Below are 26271 nucleotides of genomic sequence, written 5' to 3' on the forward strand. Positions count from 1 at the left end.
CACCTTGAAGAAATTATAGCAATGAGAGTGATTTTCAAAAGGCTCAAGCTCCCAACATCATACCTTAACCTCCTTGGAGCTACTGGAAGTCTTCCCTTCTGTCTTCTTCTGTTTTGCTGCAGAGGAACTGTTTTTGCTGCTGCCACTATTCTCCTTGTTATTATTACTGCTTGACTTTAAGGAAGATGACTGACTAATAGTCCTCTTCCGAGAGCCATGCTCTGTTTTTGGGTCTTTTGAAGGAACAGGCCCAGCAGGTGAAGGTAACAACTCCTTTTCTTTTGCAGCACTCTGCTTTGATGACCTGCCAAACAAAACAAATGCCCTCATTTCTCTACACAGTAATACAGGGGTGATGGATTTTTCCATTCTCTTTACCTGCTTTCAAGACAAATTTGTTTTTCCCCATCTGATTACTAGAATAAATGATTATTGCAAAACAAAATGAGACTGTAAATTCCATGAGGGTAGGCATCTTGTCTGTTTTTTCTTTCCCCACCCCATTTTTTGTGCCCCCACAAGCAGTATACCCAGTGTCTAAAACATCACCTGACACATAATTAAGCACTTAATAAATATTGGTTAAATAAATGAGCAAACACATGAATGGCAAAAAGATTAATGCTCCTAAGTTAGCAACTGGTCTCTTGCAAGTTATATGTAAGCTTTCCATCTATCCAGAAAGTGATAAAGCTTTACTTAACACTTTACCATACTCACCCCTACTCCATTAAAATGAGAGAGAAGAATACAACCAAATCTTTATGCTTTCCATCCTCAACAGTTAAAAGCAAAAGCTCCCACTATTTAGTATATGTGTGTATGTACATGTATGATATCCACTTACTAATAGGAACACACTGGGGGCATCTCAGAAAGTACCCAATACCAAATGATAAACATGTATTAACAACACTGCATGAAACATGTTTTGGAGACATACTCTCTGTTGCTGGATGGCTTGTGGCCAGATGAGTTCTTTTCCTCTGTTTTGGGTTTTTTGCTCTCACTGGCTCGGTTATCATCTTCATTCTAGATGGAAAAAAAAAAAACAAAAACAGCTGGTAGTAGGTCTGATTTTATTTTATTTTTCCATTTAATTTTAGCTATTAGAAATCCGTTAGAAATCTCCAGCTTATCCCTACTAAGATAATAGCAGGGATAATATCAGAACAAAAGTTTGTAAACATTTGCTATAGCAAAAGCCTATTCTCTTATACACAAATGATTAAAGCTGAGCAATGAGACATAAGAAAATTATATCATTACTTTTTAAAAAAATATTTATTTTTTTAGTTGTAGATGGACAAATACCTTTATTTTGTTTTTACGGGATTTTTAAAAATATTTTATTTTTATATGATGCTGAGGATGGAACCCAGAGCCCTGCACGAGCTAGGCAAGCACTCTACCACTAAGCCACAACCTCAACCCCTATATCCTTCATTACTTTTGACTGGTTCTCCTCTCACTACTATCTGCTTTATCTCCAGGAATTGCCTAAAACATTTATCTTAACAAATCCATGAATTAAAAAAATCTTTTTTTAATTTTTTTTATTTATTTTTAAGTTTTAGGTGGACATAATATCTTTATTTTACATTTATGTGGTGCTGAGGATCGAACCCAGTGCCTCGTGCATGCTAGGCAAGCGCTCTACCACTGAGTCACAACCCCAGCCCTGAATTTAAAAAATCTTAATCGAGTTCCCTATATTATACATTTTATAAAGTCAAAATCTGATTTACAGGTATTGATATAAAAAATCTTCAGAGAAATATATGATAATGAGATAATTAGATATGGGAGAGAAAGGGATACAGAGCTCCTTATTAAGGAAGAACTACATGTTACATATATGCTGTAAAAATTTTAAACAAAAGAGTAAAAAAGGACTTTTTATTACATTTTAAATGTTTGGATAGCTTTAAAGAATATGTAATACTTTTTAAGCACAAAAAGACTTTTCCCCCTCCTACTACATGAAAAAACATCCTAGTTTTCTAAGGAACAAAGTCTATCATATATAAACCCACATTCCACATAATTCTATGAATAAAATTCCACAAGCAAGTCCAAGATCTGAGGCTCAGAAGCACAGGGACCAACAACAGCCCTACACAGCTTACTAAATAGCTTCCCTCATGGATGAGTAAAGCATCCCTATAATATAATAATGGAATCTCATTAGCTATTGTGGCAGAACATGGTAAGAAGTTCAAATCATATGGACAATTTCAATTCTGGAAGATTCAAAAAATGAAAAAGTGAAGTATTTTTCTAGTTTGTCTGAATATGTATCATCTGCGCATTGTACTGTGATTTTAAGAAAAGGAAAGGGAAAAAAAAGTCTTAAGACTCTACTAGGTTTTACTAGGTTTTAAGGAAATGCTCCCCCTTGTGTGACTCTCAGGTCAACTGGGTTAGGGGCTGTTCTCTAAGTTTATCTGATAAGGCCATTCTGGTACCTACCTGTTCATTTGTTCAAGCTTTACTTTCAGTACTTTGAATTATGTTCACACATATGTATTGGAGTAACTATGCCACCTGGCATATCTACATGACTATAATACTTAAATCTTAGACATCCATGAAATTTCACATTTCCTAGGTCTACAAAAAGCTAACCTTAAACATACTCCAAGCTTTGTCTCTTAAATTGCCTTGAAAATACTTATAGATGAGAGCTGGTATATGCCAGAAAACTTTTTTTTCTCCTTTCTTTTTTCCACTTTAGTGCTGGGGATTGAATACAGGGACTCACAAATGATAGACAAGTGCTCTACCCATTAAGCTATACAACCAACCCCAGGAGACGTTTTTAGTTCTGACTTTGGTTAAAGGAAAAAATATAGAGCCAGGAGAATCACGAGTTAAAAGCCAGCTTCAGCAATGGCGAGGTGCTAAGCAACTCAGTGAGACCCTGTCTCTAAATAAAATACAAAACAGGGCTGAGGATGTGGCTCAGTGGTTGACTGTCTTGAGTTCAATTCCCGCTACAAAAAGAAAAAAGGTAGGCACAGATGTGGACAGTGAATGAGAAAAATTCTCAAGGATGTGTCAAAATTGGTTACTAAACTTTTGGGGGCTGGAATAGCCCCCAAAAGTTTAGTCATCAACTGTCTTCTGCCCAAACCAAGTGTGACTTGATTTGGGTAGAAGACAGTAAAGAATGATAAGGATTGTATTCCAACTTAAACCACCCACAACCAATATTTTGAGAATGTTACCAAGGCCTGACCACCACACACAGAAGTTCTGGCTCATTTCTTATTTAATTCAAAATAATCCTGGATTCACTGAGGGAAACAGGTAGAAGCAGAGAGGTCCTCAAGAGACTGCTCCATATATGTAGTCTCAACTGGGCCTTGGCTCATGACACATTTTTATTATTCTGTGGCTGAGATTTCCATAGCACTTCAGACTCTGATGTTTAAAAATGAACAACAAAAATCTTTTACAGACCTTGTGCTTGGCTGAGTATAATATAGCTCAGTGGTGGAGTACTTGCCTAGCATTCTCAAGGACCTAGGTTCAATTCCAAGCACTGAAAAAACAAAACAAACAACAAACCTTATGTTTCCTCTTGCCTTTGTTGGAAACTTTTTCTGAGGCTTGCTTCTGAGCCTCTCGGGTGTGTTTTTCTGACATATTTTTCTTTTCCCCCTTGGGTGGTTCAGTTTCTTTATAAGGCTTTCCTGGTATTCGAGTCAAGAGATTCAGGTCAATCTTCACAATAAGTGGATACCTGTCATCAGGCTCACTGAGGGGTGAAAGGAGTTCCTTCTCTTCCATAGGAGAGAACATTCGTTGCCGAAAAAAACTATCTTCTTCCTCCACAGAGGAGGGTTTAACGGGAGTCCTATTACTATCAGGATACTTAGGAGTTTGAGAAGAAGGAGGAAGGCTCTCACTTTCATCTGAATCTGAGGATGAGGTATCTGTTTCTATGATTTCCCTCGATTTCTGGGAAGATTTACTCGTTGACTTGTATTTCTTTTTGTCTGCAGTAGGTCGTGGGGAAGATTTAGACTCCTTCTTTATATTGGGTTTCCTTGAGCCTTTGGTGGCTGCTTTGTGTCTGCTGGAGGGCATGCTGGTAGCCATGTCTACAGGGGTTTCACTTTCTATCTTCAGGCCTCCACGAGGCTCTTCAGCAGCTGCCTTCTCAGCTTTTTTGGGTTGTTTTTTGCCTACAGTTCTCCTCTGTGTTGTGCTGTCACTCTGTGCTGGAGACTTCTGTCTACCACGCCCACTTTCTGATCCCTTTTGGACAGTTTTGGAGTCTCGTCCAGGAGTAGCAGAACTTGTTTCCTTAGGCCCTCCTGGATCTGCGTAGCTATTCCCAGGGCCCTGTTCTCGGCCTTCTTTTTTGTAGCCTTGAGAGGATGGGATGTTACTGTCTACAGAAGACGCTGGTGAAACTTTATGTGGGTTCACTTTATTCAACCAATTATCAAGTTGCCATTTGTTTGTTGGTGGTGGTTCAGGCTGAAAAACAGAAATACATATACTTTTTTTAACATTGAAGTTTTCTTCCTTCTTCATAATATCAAAAAAAAAAGGAAAAACTCTAATGTCTAATCCAATAAAAGAATGTGCTTTTAACTGTTTTGACTGGACTAAAGCACAGGGTGAAGTATTTACTACTAGCTCTAATCACTTGAATGAGCAGATGTTATATGTGGCCTTTAAACAACAAATTCATGTCAGAAATCTAACTTGAAAGGCATTAATTACAGCCAGACATATAATCCCAGCTACTTAGGAGGTTGAAACAGGAAAAATTACAAATTGGAGATTAGTCTCAGCAACTTAGTGAGGTTTTTTTTTGTTGTTGTTGTTGCTGTTTTTTGTTTTTAATGGCTGCAGGACTAGGGATGGTAGAGATTGGGTTGAATCCCCAGCATGGGGGAGAGGGGAGGAAAAGCATTGTAACAAGAAATCACATAGTATAATTCCAGAAACTAAACAAATAATGTAGGTACCCAAAGAGGTTTTGTTGTTGTTGTTGCTGCTGTTTTGTTTTGCTTTGGAGGTAGGAGGGATTGAACCCAGGGGTGCTTAACCACATCCCCAAGCCTTTTTTAAAATTGTGAGATACGGTCTTGAGTTGCTTAGGGTCTCACTAAGTTGAATTTGAATTTGCAATCCTCTTGTCTCAGGCTCCCAAGTCACTGGGATTACAGGCGTGTGCCACCACACCTGCCCTACAGGAGATTTTTAACAGAACTTAGCAAGCTACAGTGAAATTAAACTATATAAGACTCGTTTTATCCATAATAACTATATAACATGAATTACTATATAGAGACATAAAAGTAAAGACCAAACTAAAAAAGTCCTTTTTTTTTTGGGGGGGGGGGTAACTGGGGATTGATCTCAGAGACACTCAACCACTAAGCCACATCCCCAGTCATATTTTGTATTTTAGAGATAGGGTCTCACTGAGTTGCTAAGCACCTCGCTGTTGCTGAGGCTGCCTTTGAACTCTTGATCCTCCTGAGCCGCTGGGATTATAGGCACATGCGCTGGGCAAGAAATCCAATATTTTAATGATCTGCTAACAGAATTTCAAACAGTTCTTAAATTTGGTGGGGGGGGGCAGGGGGGGGATTCTGTTAAATAATAAACAGAGGGAGGGAAAGGGAGGGGGCCAGGGGATTAGCAGGATGGTGGAATGTGATGGACATCATTATACAAAAGTACACATATAAAGACTTGAATTGGGTATCAATATACTTTATATACAAACAGAGATATGAAAAATTGTGGTATATATGTATATTAAGAATTGTAATGCAAAAAAAACAAAGTACATGTATAAAGGCATAAATTGGCATGAACATAACTTTATATATAAAGATACGAAAAACTGTGTTCTATATGTGTAATAAGAATTGTAATGCATTCCACTGTTGTCGTGTATTTAAAAACAATAATAATAAAATCAACCAATTACATAATAGAGTATTTAGTTTTCTTTAAAATACACAGTTCAATTGCTTTTTGTCAGAATATTTAATCTTTTTTCCTATATCTTTTACAGTTAAATCAGATTTTTACCAAGATCCTTAAGAAGGCTTATGAGGAACTCCCTTCTCACCTCAGGAGATGCACTCTGGGATGGTTCATTTGCCTCACTGTCACTGGAACTACTTTCACTCTCTGAATCGGATCCAGAGCTGCTTTCAGATCCACTGTGGCTGCTAGAATCATCCCTGGAGTTATCTGCTCCTTCACTATTATGATGTGAAGGTTCAGAATTACTAAAGGAGATAAAACATAAATGAATAAAAGTTTCTTTTACAATGACAAGAAAACATCCAAATCCAACAACTATCTTTATAATGTTTATTTGAGCTGGTACAATTCAGTGAACACAGAACTTCACTGTAAATGAAATAAACACTTCCTTAAAAAAGTTTCTGATGTACTACTCAGCTATTAATACCTTTTAAAAACAGCTGAAGGTATAATTTACATATCATAAATTCATGTAGTTTTTAAGTATAAAATTTAGTGATTTTTAGTTAACTTATAGAATTGTTTCTCCACAATCACAACTGACAATATTTACTTTATAAGGCCACTTATTATTACAGTGTTAATCAGGCTGACCTTATCCCTCTAAATAAAACCAAATAAAAGGATGCCTACCTTCCTGGTGTACTCCTTGGCATTGTTTTATCACAGTCCTAAAATTAAAGCATGAGGAAAACTATGAATAAATGAATAGTAGTCTATTTGCTTAGCAATGTGAACAATATCTGAATTCTTAAAAACCACCTTTTCTAACATATGAATCGATGTTTACTTAACACATTATTTTTACTTAAGGAATAACTGAATTGCCAGGATAAGAAATTTATTAATATTTCTCCTTGTCAGTAACCTCCTGCTTCATGAGTATGTTCTGACCCACAACAAATGTTAAGGAAAAGTCGAGTTTTTAAAAACAAGGGGGAGCGGGGAATGGAGGTTTAAAGACAGCATAGAAAACTATAATATTCCAGTGTCAGAGGATTATAGGAAGGAATTCATTCTAAATAAGTGAATTGTAAATGTATTATTCAATTATAATTTTTATAAAATACAATGAAAACAAATACTGTATGAGACTGGCAAAATTATATAGTAGTAGACACACCTGTTCCCCATCACTGTCTTCACTGCTGCTTAGTTTTAAGTCATCTTTTAACATACTAGAGGGAAAAGGCAAAAAGGATTATTATATTTGGAACAATTTATCATGGATGCCAGAGTATTAAATATACACCAATACTTGTAGAAATAATCACTATGGAAGCCAAAGATTTAATTAAGAAACACAAAAACGTCTGGTTTGGTTCACATTCAGAGTGAAAACAGAGAAAGGAGTTTAACCATGTCATAAGCTCTAAACTTTTCAGGAGTAAAATATTCACCTTTTCTTTCTAATAAAACAAAAATTACTTTCTATAAATTCTCATATTCACTTTTGTTTTCTCAAATTGCATACAGAAGTTTACATCATTACTAAAACAACAGTCCACTGGAGATGTATAACTCCTAAAGGGAAAAAAAAATTAAAGCATCAAACAGTTCTCTTTCTTTGTTCCCAATGTTTCATGAAGAGAAATCTGTGTTGGCAACTAAATAGTGAAAACCAGAAGAACATAATTTCCTCATCCAAAATTCTAATTAACCCATTCTGTCCCATCATTCTAAATGTAGAACACCTATGGAAACAATAAAATAGTATATAATATATAGTAGCATTATATGATAATAATTATTATAATTATAATATACCATTAATTAATAATATATAATATATATAAACTCTAAATTGTTATGTCTAACCATTTTAATGACCTGGGTCAATTCTACTGAAATATTCACAAAATTGAAAATTCTGGACTCAATGGGTTAATAAATAAATGCCTTGTTAGGAAACAGACAGGTGTCCTATATAGAATTAATGATTTTTAATGAGCGTCTTGGTTATAGCAGAAATGACCATGTATGAATTTTGAAAGTCCAAGCTCCAAATCTTCTTGATAAAAATTTAAATCTGTTTTAAAAAAACACACAAATGCTATAAACTAACAGTTTCTTTCTTTCTTTTTTTTTTTAAGTGAGAGAGAGATAATTTTTTAATATTTATCCTTTAGTTTTCGGCGGACACAACATCTTTGTTTGTATGTGGTGCTGAGGATCGAACCCGGGCTGCACGCATGCCAGGCGAGCGCACTACCGCTTGAGCCACATCCCCAGCCCTAAACTGACAGTTTCTGAAAGTAAAATTAAAGGTTTAAATCTTCCTTAAGACCATAAAATCAAAGCCATTAAACTTAAAATTTGAGTAATAACTCATGAAAACTTGTTTTACAAGAGAAGAAAATATTAATACAAAGATTAGGGAGAATTGCAACTAGAAAAATGTTTACTATCTCATTATCTTTCTTTTAAAAATTTCATTGCATCTCCAATCAGTGGGAAGGAAATCTTCTTTCACTTGGATAATTACATGTATTTTCCCTTGAAGCTCAATCTATATTTATAAATCTAATCCCAATTCCAAGTAGTATACAAAAAGATCACCTTAAAGTTAACCAAATGATTATAACTATGAAAAGTGTTTTAAGACTGGATCAATTAAATGGGATGGGAAAAAAGTTTTCTTTTGGACAAGGGCTTAGTGCATATCTATGACTGATCTCTTGTAAGGAAATGTATTTAATTCTCCCAGCCCTTATGATTTAATAATGGCAGCTCAATGAACCTGTTTACATGTGTAAATATATCAAAGCTTTTACGAAGGGCTGGGGATGTAGCTCAGTTGGTAGAGTGCTTGCCTCACATGCACAAGACTCTGGGTTCAATCCCCAGCTCCACGAATGAATGAAAGCATGCATGCATGCATGCATGAATGCATGCAATGCTTGTGTTTGTATATGCATACACATATATAGTTTTTTTTTAAAAAAAGCTTTTACCAGACTGTTCAACTTTTGTTCCCTCAGCAATCAAAGTGAAATGCACATATATTGTAGGCATGTATCAAGCTTTTGAATATAAATATGAGTAAGAATATAATTTGAATTCTTCAGCAGTCCTCAGTCCTCCCTTTGTTCAGCTGAAGAGGCTACTAAACTAAGGTAATTAGTGTAGTTTATAGCTATAGCATAGAAAACTGGTGCTGTGGCCATAAATTCTTTAGAAATTGTTTTAATCTCTGAGTTAACTTTTAGTCTCGGGATTTCAAGAGTTTACTCTTTAAGAGAGAAGTTATTGTTATATTTTCATATATATTACATTTTCATATATATTCCTACCTACAAAATAAAAATATAAAAACAAAGACAGTACCAATTATGTTGCTTAAATATATAACATGGCTAAATGGGGGGAAAGCCTCTCTTTTTAAGATGATTTCTTTATTAAATATAAACTATACATACAAACACACCTCTGAGAGATGAGGAAAAAAACCTGTGATCTCAGAGCAAGGAAAACTATAGCCCACAAACAAAAACCTAGGCCACCAATGTATTGTTAAAATGAGTTATTTTTCTTTGTACCAGGAATTTGAATCCAGAAGCAGTTAATCACTGAGCTACATTCCCATCCCTTTTTATTTTGAGACAGGGCTCGCTGAGTTGCTGAGGCTGGCTTTGAACTAGTGATCCTTCTGCTTTAGCCTCTGGAGCCACAGGGAATAGGGGTGTGAACCACTATGTCCAGCTTGAAGAAAGTTCTATTGAAACACAGACACATCCATGGTCTATAGCTACACTTTTTATACTACCATGACAGAATTAAGTATTCAATATAGAAGCCATGTGCCCCTAAATACTTAAAATATTTCACTATATGATCCTTTACATAAAGTTTGCCTGTACCTGCATTAAAAGATTAATATTTCTGCCTGGGGTAATGCATATGCTTAGCATACACAAGGCCCTAGGTTCTATCTCTAGCACAACACTAAAAAGTAAACAGAAAAATAATATTTTTAAGTACTGTTCAAAATATCCAGATATTACAGATAACTCATTGAAAAAGAGACAAACTTATTAAGCTTAGTTTAACTTACGATTTAGACTGGTGCCCATTTGAAGTTTTAGCAGAAGGATTGTATCTTTCTGGAACAAAATAATACAGAATAACCAACTGAAATTGTCTATTTAGATCATAAAATATGTATGCAAAATATCTACCCTCAAAGAAATATAAACTGAAACAATTCTCCAACCATCACAATGGCAACACATTGAAGTCCAATAATATGACATTATTATAGCTACTTTTAATATGGGGAGAATGGGGGAAGAAACAGGCATACTCATATAGGACTGTTAATTCACACAATCTTTTGGGCAGGCAATCTAGAAATACTATTTCTGTATTTTAACTATGTTGCTACTGACCTATTTCAATGAAAGCAATTTTACATTACAGGGATATCTGGAGAAACACACGGAAAACACACACATGTAATAGTATGCTTTATAAAAGCAAAAAGTAGAACTACAAGTCCATCAGTAGAGGACCAGTTAAAGTTATATATATTATGAACCAGAGATTGAACCCAGGAGTGCTTAACCACTGAGCCACATCCCCAGCCCTTTTTTGTATTTTAGTTGGAGAACAGGGTCTCAATGAGTTGCTTAGGGCCTCACTAAGTTGCTGGGGCTGGTTCTGAACTTGTGATCCTCTTGCCTCAGCCTCCCGGGTCGCTGGGATTATAGGTTTGCGCCACTGTGCCTGGCTTAAACTACAACACTCTCACATAACACAATTTTAATATTAGAATGAATGAGAGCTTTATATTGATAGACAGGGTTAAAATAAATTAAGTGAAAAACACAAGGTAATAAAAAGCCAAGCCAAGCCAAATAAGATGTGGGGGTGCACACCTCTAATCCCAGCTACTTTGAGGCAGGAAGATCATAAATTGGAAGTCAACCAGAGCAATTTAGGAAGATTCTGCCTCAAAAGGAAAAATAAAGGTCTGGGAATGCTGCTCGGTGGTACAGCACATTCCTACAATGTGTGTGAGGCCCCAGTTCAGTTCTTAGTAACATATATACAAACAAAAAGAGAGAGGAGATGCAGCTTGGGATCACATCTGTCATAGTTAGCTTTGGAGCAAGAGAAGAGTTGTGGGGTAGAAGCAAGAATGAGATGTTCATAAATGAAGAGAGAAAATGGAAATGTTGTGGTTTATAGCTAGATATTTTCTGCATGTAAATAATATCAGGTCCCTTTTTTCTGTAAACTTGGCTACAAGGCAAAACTAAGATGAACATATAGAGAAAGTACAACAATAAAAGAGAGATTCTTCTAATTTTATCTCTGCATTAAGATAACTAAGCAAAAGATCAAAAAGGTCCCTATTTTCATCTCCCCAAATACCGTAAAACTAGTGCAAATCTACCTTACTTAAGAAGTTATTGCTCTTGGGCGGGGGTTGTGGCTTAGTGATAGAGCTCTCACCTAGCACATGCGAGGACCTGGGTGCAATCCTCAGCACCACATAAAAATAAATAAATAAAACAAAGCTATTATGTCCACCTACAACTAAAACATAAATTTTAAAAAAGAAGAAATTATTGCTCTTGGCAAAAATATCTGGTTTGGGGCTGAGGTCCTAGCTCAGTAGTAGAGCACTTGCCTCACATGTGTGATGCCCTAGGTTCAATCCTTAGCACTACATAAAAATAAATAAAATAAAATAAAGTTATTGTATCCATCTACAATTAAATAGGAAAAAAAAATCTGGGCTGGGACTGTGGCTCAGCGGTAGAGAACCGCTTAGCACGGGTAGGACCCGGGTTCGATTCTCAGCACCACATAAAAATAAAGGCATTGTGTTGTGTCCATCTACATCTAAAAAATAAATATTTTAAAAAAGTATTTAAAAAATCTGGTTTTGTTACAGAGCTATATGGTTGTCATGGTTTAAATATGAGATATCCTCCAACAGCTATTCTGTTAATGCAGGCATATTCGAAGGTGCAATAATCAGATTATGAGAACTATAACCTAAACAGTCCACCCTAGTCTGAATGAATTAAACTGGGTGATAACTGTAGGCAGTTGGGGCAAAGCTGAAGGAAGTGGATCACTGGAGGCATGCCCAGGAAAGGTCCATTTTCTTTGCAGTCTCCCTACCTATACACACTCCATTTCCCAACTACAGTGAACTGAGCAGCTATCCCCCAACATGATGTTCTGCTTCATCTCAGGCCCAGAGAGATAGAACCAGCTGACCGTGTACTGAATCTATAAAAATGTGAGTCAATATAAATTTTTCTTCCTCTACATTGTTCTGGGCAGGTATTTTGGTCACAGTGATGAAACACTAACACAATGGTGAAGCCCAGAAATTTGCAATGGTTCCTGACCTTCCCACCATTATCTCTTGGGACCATACATGAACTTCCTAGCGCTGACTTCCCCTCAAGTTCTATCAAGAAGTTTAAGAGTTAGGGTGAAAAAAGTAGGGTTGCAGGGGATGATGGCAGGCTTTCTACACAGACCAGAAGACGCAGGAAAAAATAAATGGAAACTGCACAGATACAGAAAGAGAAGCATCTTGGTCAGCTAAAATAAGGTGTTCTTGTCTAGTTTTATAATTATAGAAACACTTTATCTTCATCAAGGAAATGGAAAAACAGTGGAAAATGATTCTTGATTTATGAGATGCCCATCAAATTGAGTCTATGCACTTTCAACTATTAGTTCAAATAATAGAAGTTTATTGTGATCTATAATGACCTATAATATCTTGATTATTATAGCCATACCAATATTCAGCTCAATCCATTACTATTTATTGGATCATAAAATTAGAATAAGACATGCAAAAATAATTATTAAAGGAATTTAAAGCCAGGTGAATCAAATGCTCAATAAATAGCTTAATTTAAAAACCAGAAGTAAAAGATATACTCACTTTGTTCTCCAGGGCCAAAATTGGATTGCTGAGTCTCCTAAGGAAAAGGAACACAAAATGTACAAAGTGATATTCAGAAAGAAAGGTTCATTAGTAGACAATGCTCCAAAGTACACAAAAATGCTTCAAGTACATAAAAGAAAAAGTATTGAAAGAATGTAATGGCACCTGTCTAATTAGCCTTAGAATAAAATGTTCTAAAATGGATAGCTGTAGTGGTTTCACATATCTATAAATATATTCAAAACAAATGAATTGTACCCTTTAAATGGATGAATTAAAGTCCATAATGGACTTTACAGAGCTCAATACAAAAAAACATTTAAGCTCTCCATACTGGATACTTTTCAGCAGTATCCATGGTACTAATAACCTACATTAGAGAACTAGAGAGTAAATAATTTCAACTTAAGCTCTAGTTCTTAAAAAAATGCTTAATTTTTTAAAAAAAGGTAATACTATAAAAATAGTATACTGGGTTAAAATGGATGTATTAACTACAGACATTCAAACTATACTGCTTTCATAGAAAGACCCCCCCTCCAAAAAAAAACCACTACATGAGTATTCCAATATTATTTTATTCCTTCCCTCTCCCTAATATCTTATAAATCATTAGCAACTCGAGGAAGAGACTATTATATACTACTTTCAAAAGTCCTATAATCACACCCTACATTCAAGAAGCACCAATGCAATAGAAACCAAAATATCACTGTTGGTGAAAGAAACATGGCTTTGCAAATAACATTCATGACCAGGATAGCTGCTTTATATGCGAATTGTGCCATTTATCTAGGTAATATGTGCCAACAAGATGTGGTCCTAAAAATACACAGAGATCCCCTAAAATGTCTATTTAAAAATAACCATACTTTTCATTTACTGACAGATTATCTGTGAAAGAACAATCCACACAGTAAGAAGGCTAAAATATAGTTTACTGTTAAAAAATGATGTAAACCTTCGTCTATAGTCAACTAATTTTGAAGAAGGGTGCCAAGACTAATGGAGAAAGAACAGTCTTTTTGACAAACAGTGCTAGGAAAACTGAATACTTACATGCAAAAGAAAAGAAGCTGGACCTTTATATCACACTACATAAAAAAGTTAATTCAACGTGGATCAAAGACCTAACTGTAAAAGCTGAAGCTATAAAACGCTTAGAAAACATAATGCCAAATCTAAACGGCTTTGGATTTTCAGAGAATTCTTATATATTATAGCAAAAGCATGAAGCGCACACACACAAAAATATATAAAATATTTGCAATTCATATCTGAAAATAGGCTAGTATCCACAATATGTATACAGCTCTTACAATTCAATGATACAAGACAACCCAATTAAAAACGAGAAAATGATCTAAATATACATTTCACCAAAGAAGACATATAAATGGACAGTAAGTACAAGCAAGATGTCTGACATCATCTGTATCAAGGAAATACAAATCAAACCCATGATGAAATACTGCTACACACTCATTAGGATGACTAGAATGAAAAAGATAATAGCAAGTGTTGACAAGGATGTGAAGAAATCAGAACCGTAATGGGAATATAAATGGGGTAGACGCTTTGGAAATATTCTAACAGTTCCTCAATTGATTAAATAAAGAATTAACCATATACTATAGCAATTATATTCTTAGGCATATAACCAAGCAAAATGACATTTTTTTTCCTTGCAGTACTGGGTATTAAACCTAGAGCCTTGTGCATGTTAGGAAAGCACCCAATCACTGAGCTACATCCCCCATCCTAAGTTAAATGAATGCATATGTCCACACAAACACTTCTACAAAAATGTTTATAGCATCATTACTCTTAATAGCTAAAAAATGAAACAACTCAAACAACCAACAGCTAACAGACATATACAATGGAATATTATTTGCCCCAAAATAGAATGAAGTACTATAAATGCTGTAACTTGGATACATTATGCAAAGTGAAAGAATTCAAGCACAAATAACCACATATTATAAGATTCTATTTAAATATAAGATTCTTTTTAAATATAATGTCTAGAACAGGAAAATTTATATAGATTAGTGTTCTTAGGGCTGAGAGAAAGAATAGAGGAAAAGGGGAAACAGATACAGTGCAAGGAATTTCTTTTTGATGTAATGAAATGTTCTAAAATGGATAGCTGTAGTGGTTTCACATATCTATAAATATATTCAAAACAAATGAATTGTACCCTTTAAATGGAATAATTACATGGTAAGTGAATTATATCTCAATAATGCTTTTTAAAAAATAGAAACAGAGCCAGGTGCAATGGTGCACACCTGCATCTTGGGAGGCTGAAGCAAGAGAATCACAAGTTCAAAGCCAGCCTTAGCAACTTAGCAAGACTATGTCTCAAATAAATAAATAAATATAAATAAAAAGATTTAGGGATGTAGGTCAGTGGTTAAATATCTCTGTATTAAATCCCTGGTACCAAAAAAAAAAAGTAAACAGAGATGTGGCCAAGAGATTCCTCTGGTAACTTTTAGAAATCGTGTTAAAAATGAAGACCCCTCTATTCCCTTGAACTTCTCTCGTACTCATTTACTTGGTAAAGCCTAAAATTTAACAGCTCAGGCTTCTAAGTAATCTGATTTTACTCTCATCTCTGACAATAGTCAGCTGGTCACCAAATACTACTAGATTCTGTCTCTACAATACCTACTAAAATTCAACATCATCTCTCCTGCATCTTCATAATCTTCTATTATGAAGACTTCAGGCTCCATTTTCTTTCTTTTTTTCTTCTTTGCAGTACTCAAGATTGAACACAGGGCTTTACACGTTAGGAAAGCTTTCTACCATTGAGTTGATCCCAGCTTTTTAGTTGTTGATAGACTTTTATTTTATTTATTTATATGTGGTGCTGAGAATCAAAACCCACTGCCTCACACATGCTAGACAAGTGCGCTATACCACTGAGCCCCAGCCCCAGTCCCTGATCCCAGCTTTTTATTTTATTTTAGTTTAGTTTATTTTGAGACAGGGTCTTGTTAATTTGCTCAAGCTAACCTTGAACTTGTAATCTTCCATCCTCAGCTTCCGGAGTCACTGTGACTAGAGGCATGCACCACTAAGTTTGTCTTTAGGATCTCTTCTTGTTCATCTGATGGCCATCCAATGGATATTCCGGGTTCTAGTCTCTGAATCACTCAACTACAGGCTCCAATTTAGCTTCTTTAAACCCAAGTCTTATTTTACAGACCCTTCAATAGTTCTTTGTTTCTACTGGGAATGAAACCCAAACTCTGGCATTATACTTCATTCATGTATCTAAACAGAATGATAAGCAAAAACAGACATGGGTCTTGCTCTCATGGAGCTTAGCAATTATTGAAATAATGCTGACAGTGAATACCGAGCAAATAAAATAAAGGTAAAATGGCAATGTGGTAAGTAATGAAGGGCAAACACATACAAAATATTATGTTAGGGTTTATAGTTGCATCTATGAAGAGATCTAGTCAGAAAGATGAGCAAATGCTCACTTGGGGAAGTAGTATTCAGGCTGATATGAAATGTATGTAGGGAAAGGACACAGGTAAGTGCTTAGGGGAGAGAGAAAAGTATGTTTAAGGGCCAGAAAGAGAATAGCACAGCTTGTATGAAGGCCTTAAAGGCAACCCATGAAGAAGAAAAGATACCAGGGAAAGAGTGATCAGAAATGAGACTGAAAACCTAAAAAGCTACATCATATAGCTTAAAGACCATATTAAATGTGTGTGTGTGTGTGTGTGTAGTTTATTAAGCAAAAGAGTTACGCAATCACATCTGCATCCTGTGAAGACCATCCTGACTATTAAGTGGAAAACAGTTTTCAGGAAACTAGAATGAAAATAGATACATGTTCGGAGATTATTTTATAGTGGTACAAGTAGGAGATAACTATAGCTTGAATAAGCTGGTCTCGGAGCTTTTACATCATACATTCCATTATTAAGAAATTTTCCTGGGGCTGGGGATGTGGCTCAAGCGGTAGCGCGCTTGCCTGTCATGCGTCCGGCCCGGGTTCAATCCTCAGCACCACATAAAAACAAAGATGTTGTGTCCGCCGAAAACTAAAAAATAAATATTAAAAAATGATAAAAAAAAAAAAAAAAGAAATTTTCCTCAGGAGGCTGAGATAGGAAGATCACAAGTTCAAAGCCAGCCTCAGCAATGCAGTCAACTTGGCAAGACCTTGTCTCAAAATAAAAAATTAAAAGGGTCAAGGATCAAGTGCAGGAGGTAGGAGAATATTTTCCATTTATCTCCAAAATAAGCATATTGTATTACTATTCAACTACTATGTTAGATAAGATGCTTTTAATCTTAAATACCTTAGATTTTAAAGGATTAGAATAAAATAATATTTTTTAATCTAAGTTTTAAATTCTATTAATTAATGACAGTGAAGCCTTTCTTCTACCAAAAAAAAAAAAAAAAAATCACACTTCAAAGGTCTGACAAAGATAGGCTTACCTTGATATATAGTTTCATTGGATGTCACACAGTACATAAATGGAAGGCATCCCAGGTTTACTGAATCATGATACTAAATTTTCAGTCCTATATCTTAAGATGCAAAAGTTTCTATAGCTGTTGAGCTAGTAGATTTCCATGTTCTCTGATATAAATCAGTTTTCAGGAAAATAAATTAAAAGGGCTGCATTTTAATTTTTTTAGAAAATAGGGTCAAAAGCTACTGAATTTAGAAAATTCTGTTTCCAAGTCTTTAAAGTTCATAAACATGAGTCATTGTGATTTTTGAAAAGCAAAGAAATACGGGCTAGGGATGTGGCTCAAGCAGTAGCGCACTCGCCTGGCATGCATGCGGCCTGGGTTCGATCCTCAGCACCACATACAAATAAAGATGTATCTGCCAAAAACTAAAAAAAATAAATATTAAAAAAAATTCTCTCACTTAAAAAAAATAAAGAAAAAAAGAAAAAAGAAAGAAAGAAAAGCAAAGAAATATAAAATGAAATGAGGACATTATTGTTTAAATGTTATTTTCCTAGCATAAGCCCACTGCAAAGACAGCAATTACTTTAAAATATCATCTTTAATATGAGGAGACAAAATAATTTATTTCTTAAAGAATATGTTATGAAAAACTTGGCATATGGGAGAAATGAGACAGAGAGGGGTGTCTAATTCATTTTAAAGTGAGATAATGTTATGAAACAAATAACCAATGAACGTCTATGTTAGTGTAAAATATATTCAGGATCACTCCTGTAATATTTTCATTAGAAACATAAAGAATATGATTTCATTAGCAAACTGAAGATATTCCGCAGTACTTTGGACATGTCTGATTTCAACATCATCGCTGCAATACTGTGCATAAGTGCACTTGTGGTACCATTATTTTTGCTTTGCTGTGAGCAGTTTTTATAGTTCCTGTTAAAGCAGTCAGTGCATCAACAGTGCCATACTGGTTCTCCAGAGGAGGAGGAGGAGGAGGAAAAGGAGGAGGAGGGAGAAGGAGCGATAAAAGGAGAAACACAGGGAAGGATAGATGATAAGATATAAATTTGTAAAGCACCTGGATAAGAGGTTCTAGGTAAAAGGCTGGGGTTATAGCTCTTGCCTAGCATGTGTGAGACACTGGGTTTGATACTAAGCATTGCATAAAATAAATACATATATTGTGTCCATCTACAACTTAAAAAAAAAGTGCTAGGTAAATAACAGGCACAAAGAGAAGATGATGCAGGTTTAGCATGATGTACTACAACCATGCACCCAATTAAATACTAATACATAATTCCTTTTTCTTTCTTTTGTATTATTTTATTTCAACAATCAAATGTTTGGCATACTGACACAAAACACAGTCCACACAGTCCTTCTGCATTTCCTTAAAGCACTTAGTAATATGCCCAGAAAACTTTTAATGAAGAGGTAGATACAGGAAAAAAAGGAACAGCATCCAGAGAAAGAGGGTAAATCTGGATGAGCAACACAGAATAGTAGACAAAGAAGCAAGATTAAAACAATATTCAGGGCTGGGGTTGTGCCTCAGTGGTAGAGTGCTCGCCTAGCACGTGTGAGGCCCTGGGTTTGATCCTCAGCACCACACAAAAATAAATAAGTAAAATAAAGGTGTTGTGTCCTAAAAAATTAAAAATATTTTTAAAAAATTCAATGCTAATGAGAAGACCAATGAAGATAAGAAATGAAAAATGTTACTTGGATTTACCAAAACTGAATGAGTATCATCAATTTGCCACTTAATGAAAACACTTCTGCTGAGGTATTAAGAGTGGAAGCAAGATCAAATGTACCAGGCTGAGGACTAATGAGAAGGAAGGAAAATAGCAAATAAAAACCTATCGGTAATAATTTAGTTTGTAGGGTTGGGGTCTAGTTCAGTGCCTGGCATGTGTAGCAAGGCACTGAGTTTGGTCCCCAGAACTGGAAAACAATAATTATAATAATTTAGCTCTAAATAGGAGGCGCCGGGGGAAAGGCACATAATAGAGAAATTTTATATGTTGCTTTTGGCTTTGTGGGGGATGAGATTTCGCTATATTTCCCGAGCTGGTCTCTTAACTTCTGGGCTCAGTGATGATTCTCCTCCCTCAGACTCCTGAGGAACTGGAACTATAAGCACAAGCCATTATACCCAGCTGTCACTGTTGTTTTTAAAGAAGGACAAATTCAAGAATGCTTAAATGAATGATAAGGATACACTCAAGTCGCTCCCCAAATAGGTTCCTAAACTTAACTTTCCACTGCTTGCTACCCGCAAACTGCTCGGAGACGTGTCAATGGTGTGAAATAATCTGATGTGCTCCTTATACTTCTGTTCCTCTACTTCTCCTTCAAACCCCATTTGGTGTCATCTTCTCTAGGATGCTATCCTCAAATTCCCTAGGTATAACAACTTTCTCCCTTCTCTGTTCTGTCATTGGGTCTGGTCCATATGTTTAGTGCACAGGAGACTTAATTCCTACTGAAGCTTCATATAAAGTTTTAAACTATAATACACAGGAAATTATATCCACCTAAAATTCAGAGAATGAAGTAACCTATCTGTAAAAACAACCCAATCTAAGCAATAATCAATAATAGCTGAGCTGTTTTGGAAACACCACAAAAGTTTTTTTCTCTTTGTTATGTGTCTACCTAACTATCCAAATTCCGTCACCAAACATTTATTGAACAGCAATATGTGCCCAAAACTATGCTAGACATGGCACATGCTATTTTCCTTTCTTATTTAAATACCCACTTTAGTTAGAGCAGGAACAATATCTAAATGGCTTAATAGTATTCATTATTTTTACAAACACATGGTAAAAATGTATAAGGGCAGTCAATAGCTTGAACATTCTCCAATTATCACTAGAAAATTTACCATGCTATCCCCAACCATACCCATGTAGTACTTGTTTCCCTCCTGTAAAAAAGAATGACCTAGTTGTGCTCTATTCTAAGGCTAATGTCCTCTACTTGAGCACTGAAATCCAATTCCTCCTGTGAAGATTTCCCAAGGTTACCTTCTCTCTTTCCCATGCTGCCCCCCATCCATCTATTTATTTATTTATTTATTTTGGTAGTTGTAGATGGACAGCATGACTTTATTTTAGTTGTTTCAGTTTTATGTGGTGCTAAGGATAGAACCCAGTGCCTCACACATGCTAGCCAAGTGCTCTACCACTGAGCTACAGCCCCAGCCCCTGTTTTTTCTCCTTTACTAAATCATTATGATCATCATATATAAAAATTCCCATCTTATAAAATTACTCCCATATAACCACACCACTTCTGGCAACACATTTCTCTCCTTGCTCTTCCAGAAAAATGCTTCAAAAAGCTCACTATCTCCAATATTTTTTTCTTTCTTTCTTTCTTTTTTTTTTTTTTTTGGCACTGAGGATTGAACCCAGAGCCTTGTGCATGTAAGGCAAGCACTCTACCAACTGAGCTATATCCCGAGCCTCTAACTATCACCAATATCTTTTGAGATCACTGCAATATATCTTTACCATCAGATTTCCACTAAAAATGTTTGTCACCTATAAGAAATAATTGTCAAATCTAATGACTAGAATACAGTAAAAACTTAAAAAGTGGCTGTTTAAGAAATAAACATCAAATTTTTAGAGATAAAACCATTATGTCTAAGATCAGAAATATTAAGCAGGATTAAAAGCAGATAAGACATTGCAGAACCTGAAGATATAGCAATAGAAACAATGCATAATAAAACAACATAAGATTGAAAATGGAAACAAGGGCTAGGGCTGTAGCTCAGTGGCAAAGTGCTTGCCTAGCATGCTCCAGGCACTGAGTTCGATCCTCAGCACCATATAAAAATTATCAAATCAAATAAAAGGCATTCTGTCCATCTACAACATACAAAAAAGTTTACTTTTTTTTAAAGAAGAAAATGAAAACAAATGAACAGAGCAAAAGTTAAGTCGTAGGACAACTTAAAGGGGAGACACACACACACACACACACACACACACACAACCCAAATCCATAAAGAAGGGGGAGAGGAGGCCAGGCACAGTGAGGCCAGGCTCCTATAATCCCTGTGACTTGGGAGACTGAGGAAAGACTCCCAGTTTGAGGCCAACCTCAGCAACTTAGTGAGGACCTAAGCAACTTAGTGAGACCCTATCTCAAAAATTTAAAAAAAAAAAAAAAAAAATACAATAAAATGGGCTGGGGTCATAGCTCAGTGGTAAAGTACCCATGGGTTCAATCCCAAGTACCAAAAAAAGACAGGGGGGAGATGTGGTGGTAGGGATACAGAAAAAAATTCTGAGTACTGTAAATAACTATAAAAGTTTTCCAAATTAAATACAAATTATGAACTCAAAATCAGTAAACCTCCAAGCACAAGAAAGATGAAGAAAACTATAACAGGATACAACCTTACTAAACATATTAAATAAAATCAGTGATAAACATAAAAAGAAGCTTCTAAGCAGATGCGAGTGGGGGTTACATTATACACAAAAAAAAAAAAAAAAAAGGGAAAAAATAACAACAAAGTACATATTAGAAACCATACAAGCCAGAACAATAGTGGGGCAACATCTTCATCCCAGAATTCTTTTTTTTTTTTCTCTTTTTTGGTACTGAGGATTGAACTCAGGGATGCTTAACCACTGAGCCACAACTCCGGCCCTTTTTAATATTTTATTTATTAGAGACAGAGTCTTGTTAATGTCAAACCTAATTGATCTAGGACATCTCGCCCCCATAAATTTACGGGAAGATGATCCAATACATATGGCTGTATAGTTCCTTCACATCCTTCAGGATCCTTCCAATCTAATACCATTGCACTTCTATGGGGATTAGTCGCCACTCCTAGGCCTCGAAGCGTTTGAGTGGCTTGTTGTAATGCCCAATGTTTTGGCCATTCTTGACGAGAGATGATGCTAAGGTCTGCACCTGTATCCAGTAGTCCATTAAATTCATGTCCTTGAATATTTAGTTTTAGCATGGGGTGAGAATCTAAATTTAAAGAAAGCATAGCCCAATCTACACCGGTGGAGCCTAATCCCTTGGAACCTCTTTCTACAGCACGACTGGAAAATTTATCATGTAGGCTGGGTATCATTAGTAACTGTGCTATTCTATCTCCTGGTGAAATTACTGATATACCCTTTGGAGAACTGGCTATAATTTTTATTTCACCTTCATAATCGGGATCAATTACCCCAGGACTTATCATAAGTCCTTTTAGAGTAGAAGAGCTGCATCCCAATAATAAGCCTACTGTTCCTTTGGGAAGAGGTCCTTTTACCCCTGTGGGAATGATTTGAACTCTCATCTCTGGAGTTAGTACTGCTCTGGCGGAGGCGCAGATGTCCAACCCCGCGCTCCCTCTGGTTTGTCTGATGAGGGATCTGATGGACAATGTGTCCTGGGCACTACCCTGATGGGGTTGCTGGGTTCCTCCAGTGCTCCGTATATTTGTGGTTTTGGGCCCCGGAGCATTGGGGGAACCCAGCAACCTATTAACAAATAACATCTATTAACAAATAACCTATTAACAAATAACCTATTAACAAATAACATCAAAAAAGTCCCCCAATGAGCAGCTCCGTGGTCTGAAAGGGCAGGGAAACAGCCCAATGAGCATCACTGCAGAGGAGCCAATCAGTTAGAAGTTGCTGGGGCCGCTGTGAGCCAACCATCAGCTGGCAGTATGAAAGGGCGGGGAAACAGCTCAATGAGCATCACCGCAGAGGAGCCAATAAGCTAGAAGTTGCTGGGGCCCTTGTGAGCCAATCATTAGCTGGCAGTCTGAAAGTTTGCTGGGGCCCCTTCGGCTATAGCTCTCAACATAATAAAAACACTGAAATGGAATGTGGAAATGATTAATATTACTGCTTCTAATGTTATATATATGCATCGACTGTGAAACAAAGTCTATTTCATAGGAAAAAAATAAACAGTATTTACACAGAGGTGGGGAAAAAAATCCAAGTCAGGTACTATGGCACATGCATAATCCTAGCTACTCTGAAAGCTGAAGAAAGAGATTTGCAGGTTTGAGGCCAATGTGGGGAAATTAGTGAGACTGTCTCAAAAAATTAAAAAGGGCTGGGAATGTAGTTCAGAGGTAGAGTACTTGCCTAGTATGCACCAGGCTCTGGGTTCAATCGCCAGTATCACAAAAAAAAATTTTTTAAAGTTAAACAGGACTAGGATGTAGCTCAGCGGTAAAGCATTTGCCTACCATGCTCAAAACCCTGGATTTGTTCCCCAGCTCCCCACCACTCCAAGAAGAAAATTAAACACATGCTACCATATGTGTAACCACTCATAAATACTCATTAAGTAGAAATAAAAATATGTTTACATAAAAAAAACACACATAAACAAATATTCACATCAGATTTAGTTTTAATAGCTCCAAACTGGAAAAAATTGAAGTTTCTATCAATAGGTAAATGAATAAATTAATTGTGGTATAATCACAGAAAATTAGAGATGGTGGCACACTCCTGTGATTCCAGTTACCTGGGAGGCTCAGGCAGGAGAACTCCAAATTTGAGGCCAGCCTGTACCTCAGTGAGACCCTGTCTCAAAATAAAAAGGGCTGGGGACATAGCTCAGTGTCCATGCTAGCGTTTGCCTACCATGTACAGGGATCTGGGTTTGATCCCTAGTAAAATTCACACACACACATACAAAGGAGAAAGAGGAAGAGTACATACAGAATGATTCCATTTAAGGGGCTAGGGTTGTGGCTCAGCGGTAGAGTGCTCGCCTAGCACTTGTGAGGCACTGGGTTCAAGCCTCAGCACCACATAAAAATTTAATTAATTAATTAATTAATTAATTAAAGACATTAAAAAAAAGAATGGTTCCATTTAAATAAATTCTTTCAAATATAAATTAATCTATAGTGACAGATTAGTGATTGCCTAGGGACAGAGGGATAGGGATTAAAAGGAAGAGAGCATTATAAAGGATCCTAGAGAAACTCCAGGGGTGATTTCATATGCTCAATATCTTTATTATAGTGATAGCTTCATCATGGTACACATATACAAAAACTTACTAAATCTATACTTTATATGCCATTAATTGAATGATAATTAAGCCTCAATAAAGCTATTTAAAAGATACTTGCCCGTTTCTAATTTTTAATACTATATTTTGAGGTTCATAACAAAATAGATAAGTAACATTAGCCAGGTACAGTGGCACATGCCTATAATCCCAGAGGCACAGGCGACTGAGGCAGGAAGATTGTGAGTTCAAAGTCAGCCTCAGCAAAAGTGAGGTGCTAAGCAACTCAGTGAGACCTTGTATCTAAATAAAATACAAAATAGGGCTAGGGGTGTGGCTCCGTACTAGAGTGCTCCTGAGTTAAATCCCCAGTACACCCCCATTGCCCCCCTCAAAAAAACCTACTAGGGTCTGGAGATGTAATTCAGTGGTAGAGTAGGTGCTGAGAGCATGCATGAGGCCCTAGGTTTTAATCCCCAGCACACAAAACCAAAAGCAAACTTATTATTAAGCTACAGTACCCAAGACAGTGGGGTACCAGCATAAGGAAAGTCATGTTGATCTATGAAAACAAAAATTAGAGTCCAGAAATACATAAAGGTTCACTTGATTTTTGACAAGGGTGCCAAGATAATCCATAGGAAAAGAACAATCTTCTCCACAAATAATGTGGAGACAACCTGACATGCCCTGCAAAAGAATGATTTTAGACCCCTATCTCATATTAAGAGAAAAATTAACTCAAAATGTATCAAAGACCTCAACGTGAAGTTGAAATTATAAACGCTTCAAAAAAGAAAATACAGTAAATCTTTTTTACCTTAGACTGTACAGTGGTTTCTTAGGCATGACATCAAAAGCACTAACAATAAAAAACAGGTAAACTGGACTACATCAAAATTTATAACTTTTGTGCTTCAAAGAACATCAAGAGCTAAAAGACAATCTATAAAAATTTTTCCAAATCATGTATATACTAAGGGACTTATCTCCAGAATGTACAATGAACTCCTATAACTCTATAACAAAAAAAGACAATCTAATTCAGAAATGAGCAAAATATCTAAATACATTTCTCCAAAAAAGATATAGAAAGCCAATAGAAACATTAAAAGATGCTCAACGCTATTAGTTATCAGGGAAATGCAAATCAAAGGCACAATGACATACTACTATCTTTATGCCCACTGAAATGGCTACAATCACAACAAAAGTCAGCCAGAATGTGGAAAAAATGGAACACTTATATACTGCTGGTGGGAGTATAACAGCCACTATGGAAATAAATCATATGGCAATTTTTTAAATGACAAACACTGAGTTACCACATGACTCAACAATTTCACTCTTAGAATTATAGCCAAATGAACTGAAAATATGTCCACATAAACACTTCTATAAAAGTGTAGCAATATAATTCATAATAGCCAATGAGTGACTGGGGGAGCCCATGAACTGATGGACAAACAAAATGTGATACAGCCATACAATGAGTATATTTAGTCCTTGAAAGGGATTAAGTACTGACATATGCTATAATGAATGAATTCTGAAAACATGCTAAGTAAAAAAAAACAGTCAAAAAGACCACACAGTATATGATTCCATTTAAAATGAAATGCACAGAGCAGGCAAACCTATTCAGATAGAACATAGATTGATTGGTAGTTGCCAACAGGTAGGGAAAGTAGGGTTTGGAAGATATGGAAAGGTGACTATTAAAGGGGTAAGAGGGGGTTCTTTTGAGGTTGATGAAATTGTTTTCAAAAGATTGTGGTAATGGTTGTACAACTCCGTGAATATATTTAAAACTAGTGAATTGTATATTTTAA

General features: G+C 35.9%; 1 protein-coding gene across 3 annotated transcripts in view; it reads right to left on the bottom strand.

Annotated features, from left to right (window-relative positions):
• The window catches only part of Aff4 (ALF transcription elongation factor 4), an 88505-nt gene that overhangs the window by 17682 nt on the left and 44552 nt on the right, over nucleotides 1-26271 (bottom strand). For all 3 annotated transcript variants that reach the window (XM_058586521.1, XM_046467665.2, XM_046467666.2), the window contains 8 exons: nucleotides 12947-12983; nucleotides 10082-10130; nucleotides 7151-7205; nucleotides 6661-6698; nucleotides 6107-6269; nucleotides 3574-4491; nucleotides 944-1032; nucleotides 64-304 (listed from right to left, as the gene is read on the bottom strand). In XM_058586521.1, the coding sequence (XP_058442504.1) occupies nucleotides 64-304; nucleotides 944-1032; nucleotides 3574-4491; nucleotides 6107-6269; nucleotides 6661-6698; nucleotides 7151-7205; nucleotides 10082-10130; nucleotides 12947-12983 (1590 nt within the window). The remainder of the gene's footprint in view (nucleotides 1-63; nucleotides 305-943; nucleotides 1033-3573; nucleotides 4492-6106; nucleotides 6270-6660; nucleotides 6699-7150; nucleotides 7206-10081; nucleotides 10131-12946; nucleotides 12984-26271) is intronic.

The sequence above is a fragment of the Marmota monax genome, unplaced genomic scaffold, assembly GCF_021218885.2.
Source record: "Marmota monax isolate L192 unplaced genomic scaffold, Marmota_monax_Labrador192_F-V1.1 WCK01_AAM20220418_F8-fsc00199, whole genome shotgun sequence".
NCBI classification, from domain to species: domain Eukaryota; kingdom Metazoa; phylum Chordata; class Mammalia; order Rodentia; family Sciuridae; genus Marmota; species Marmota monax.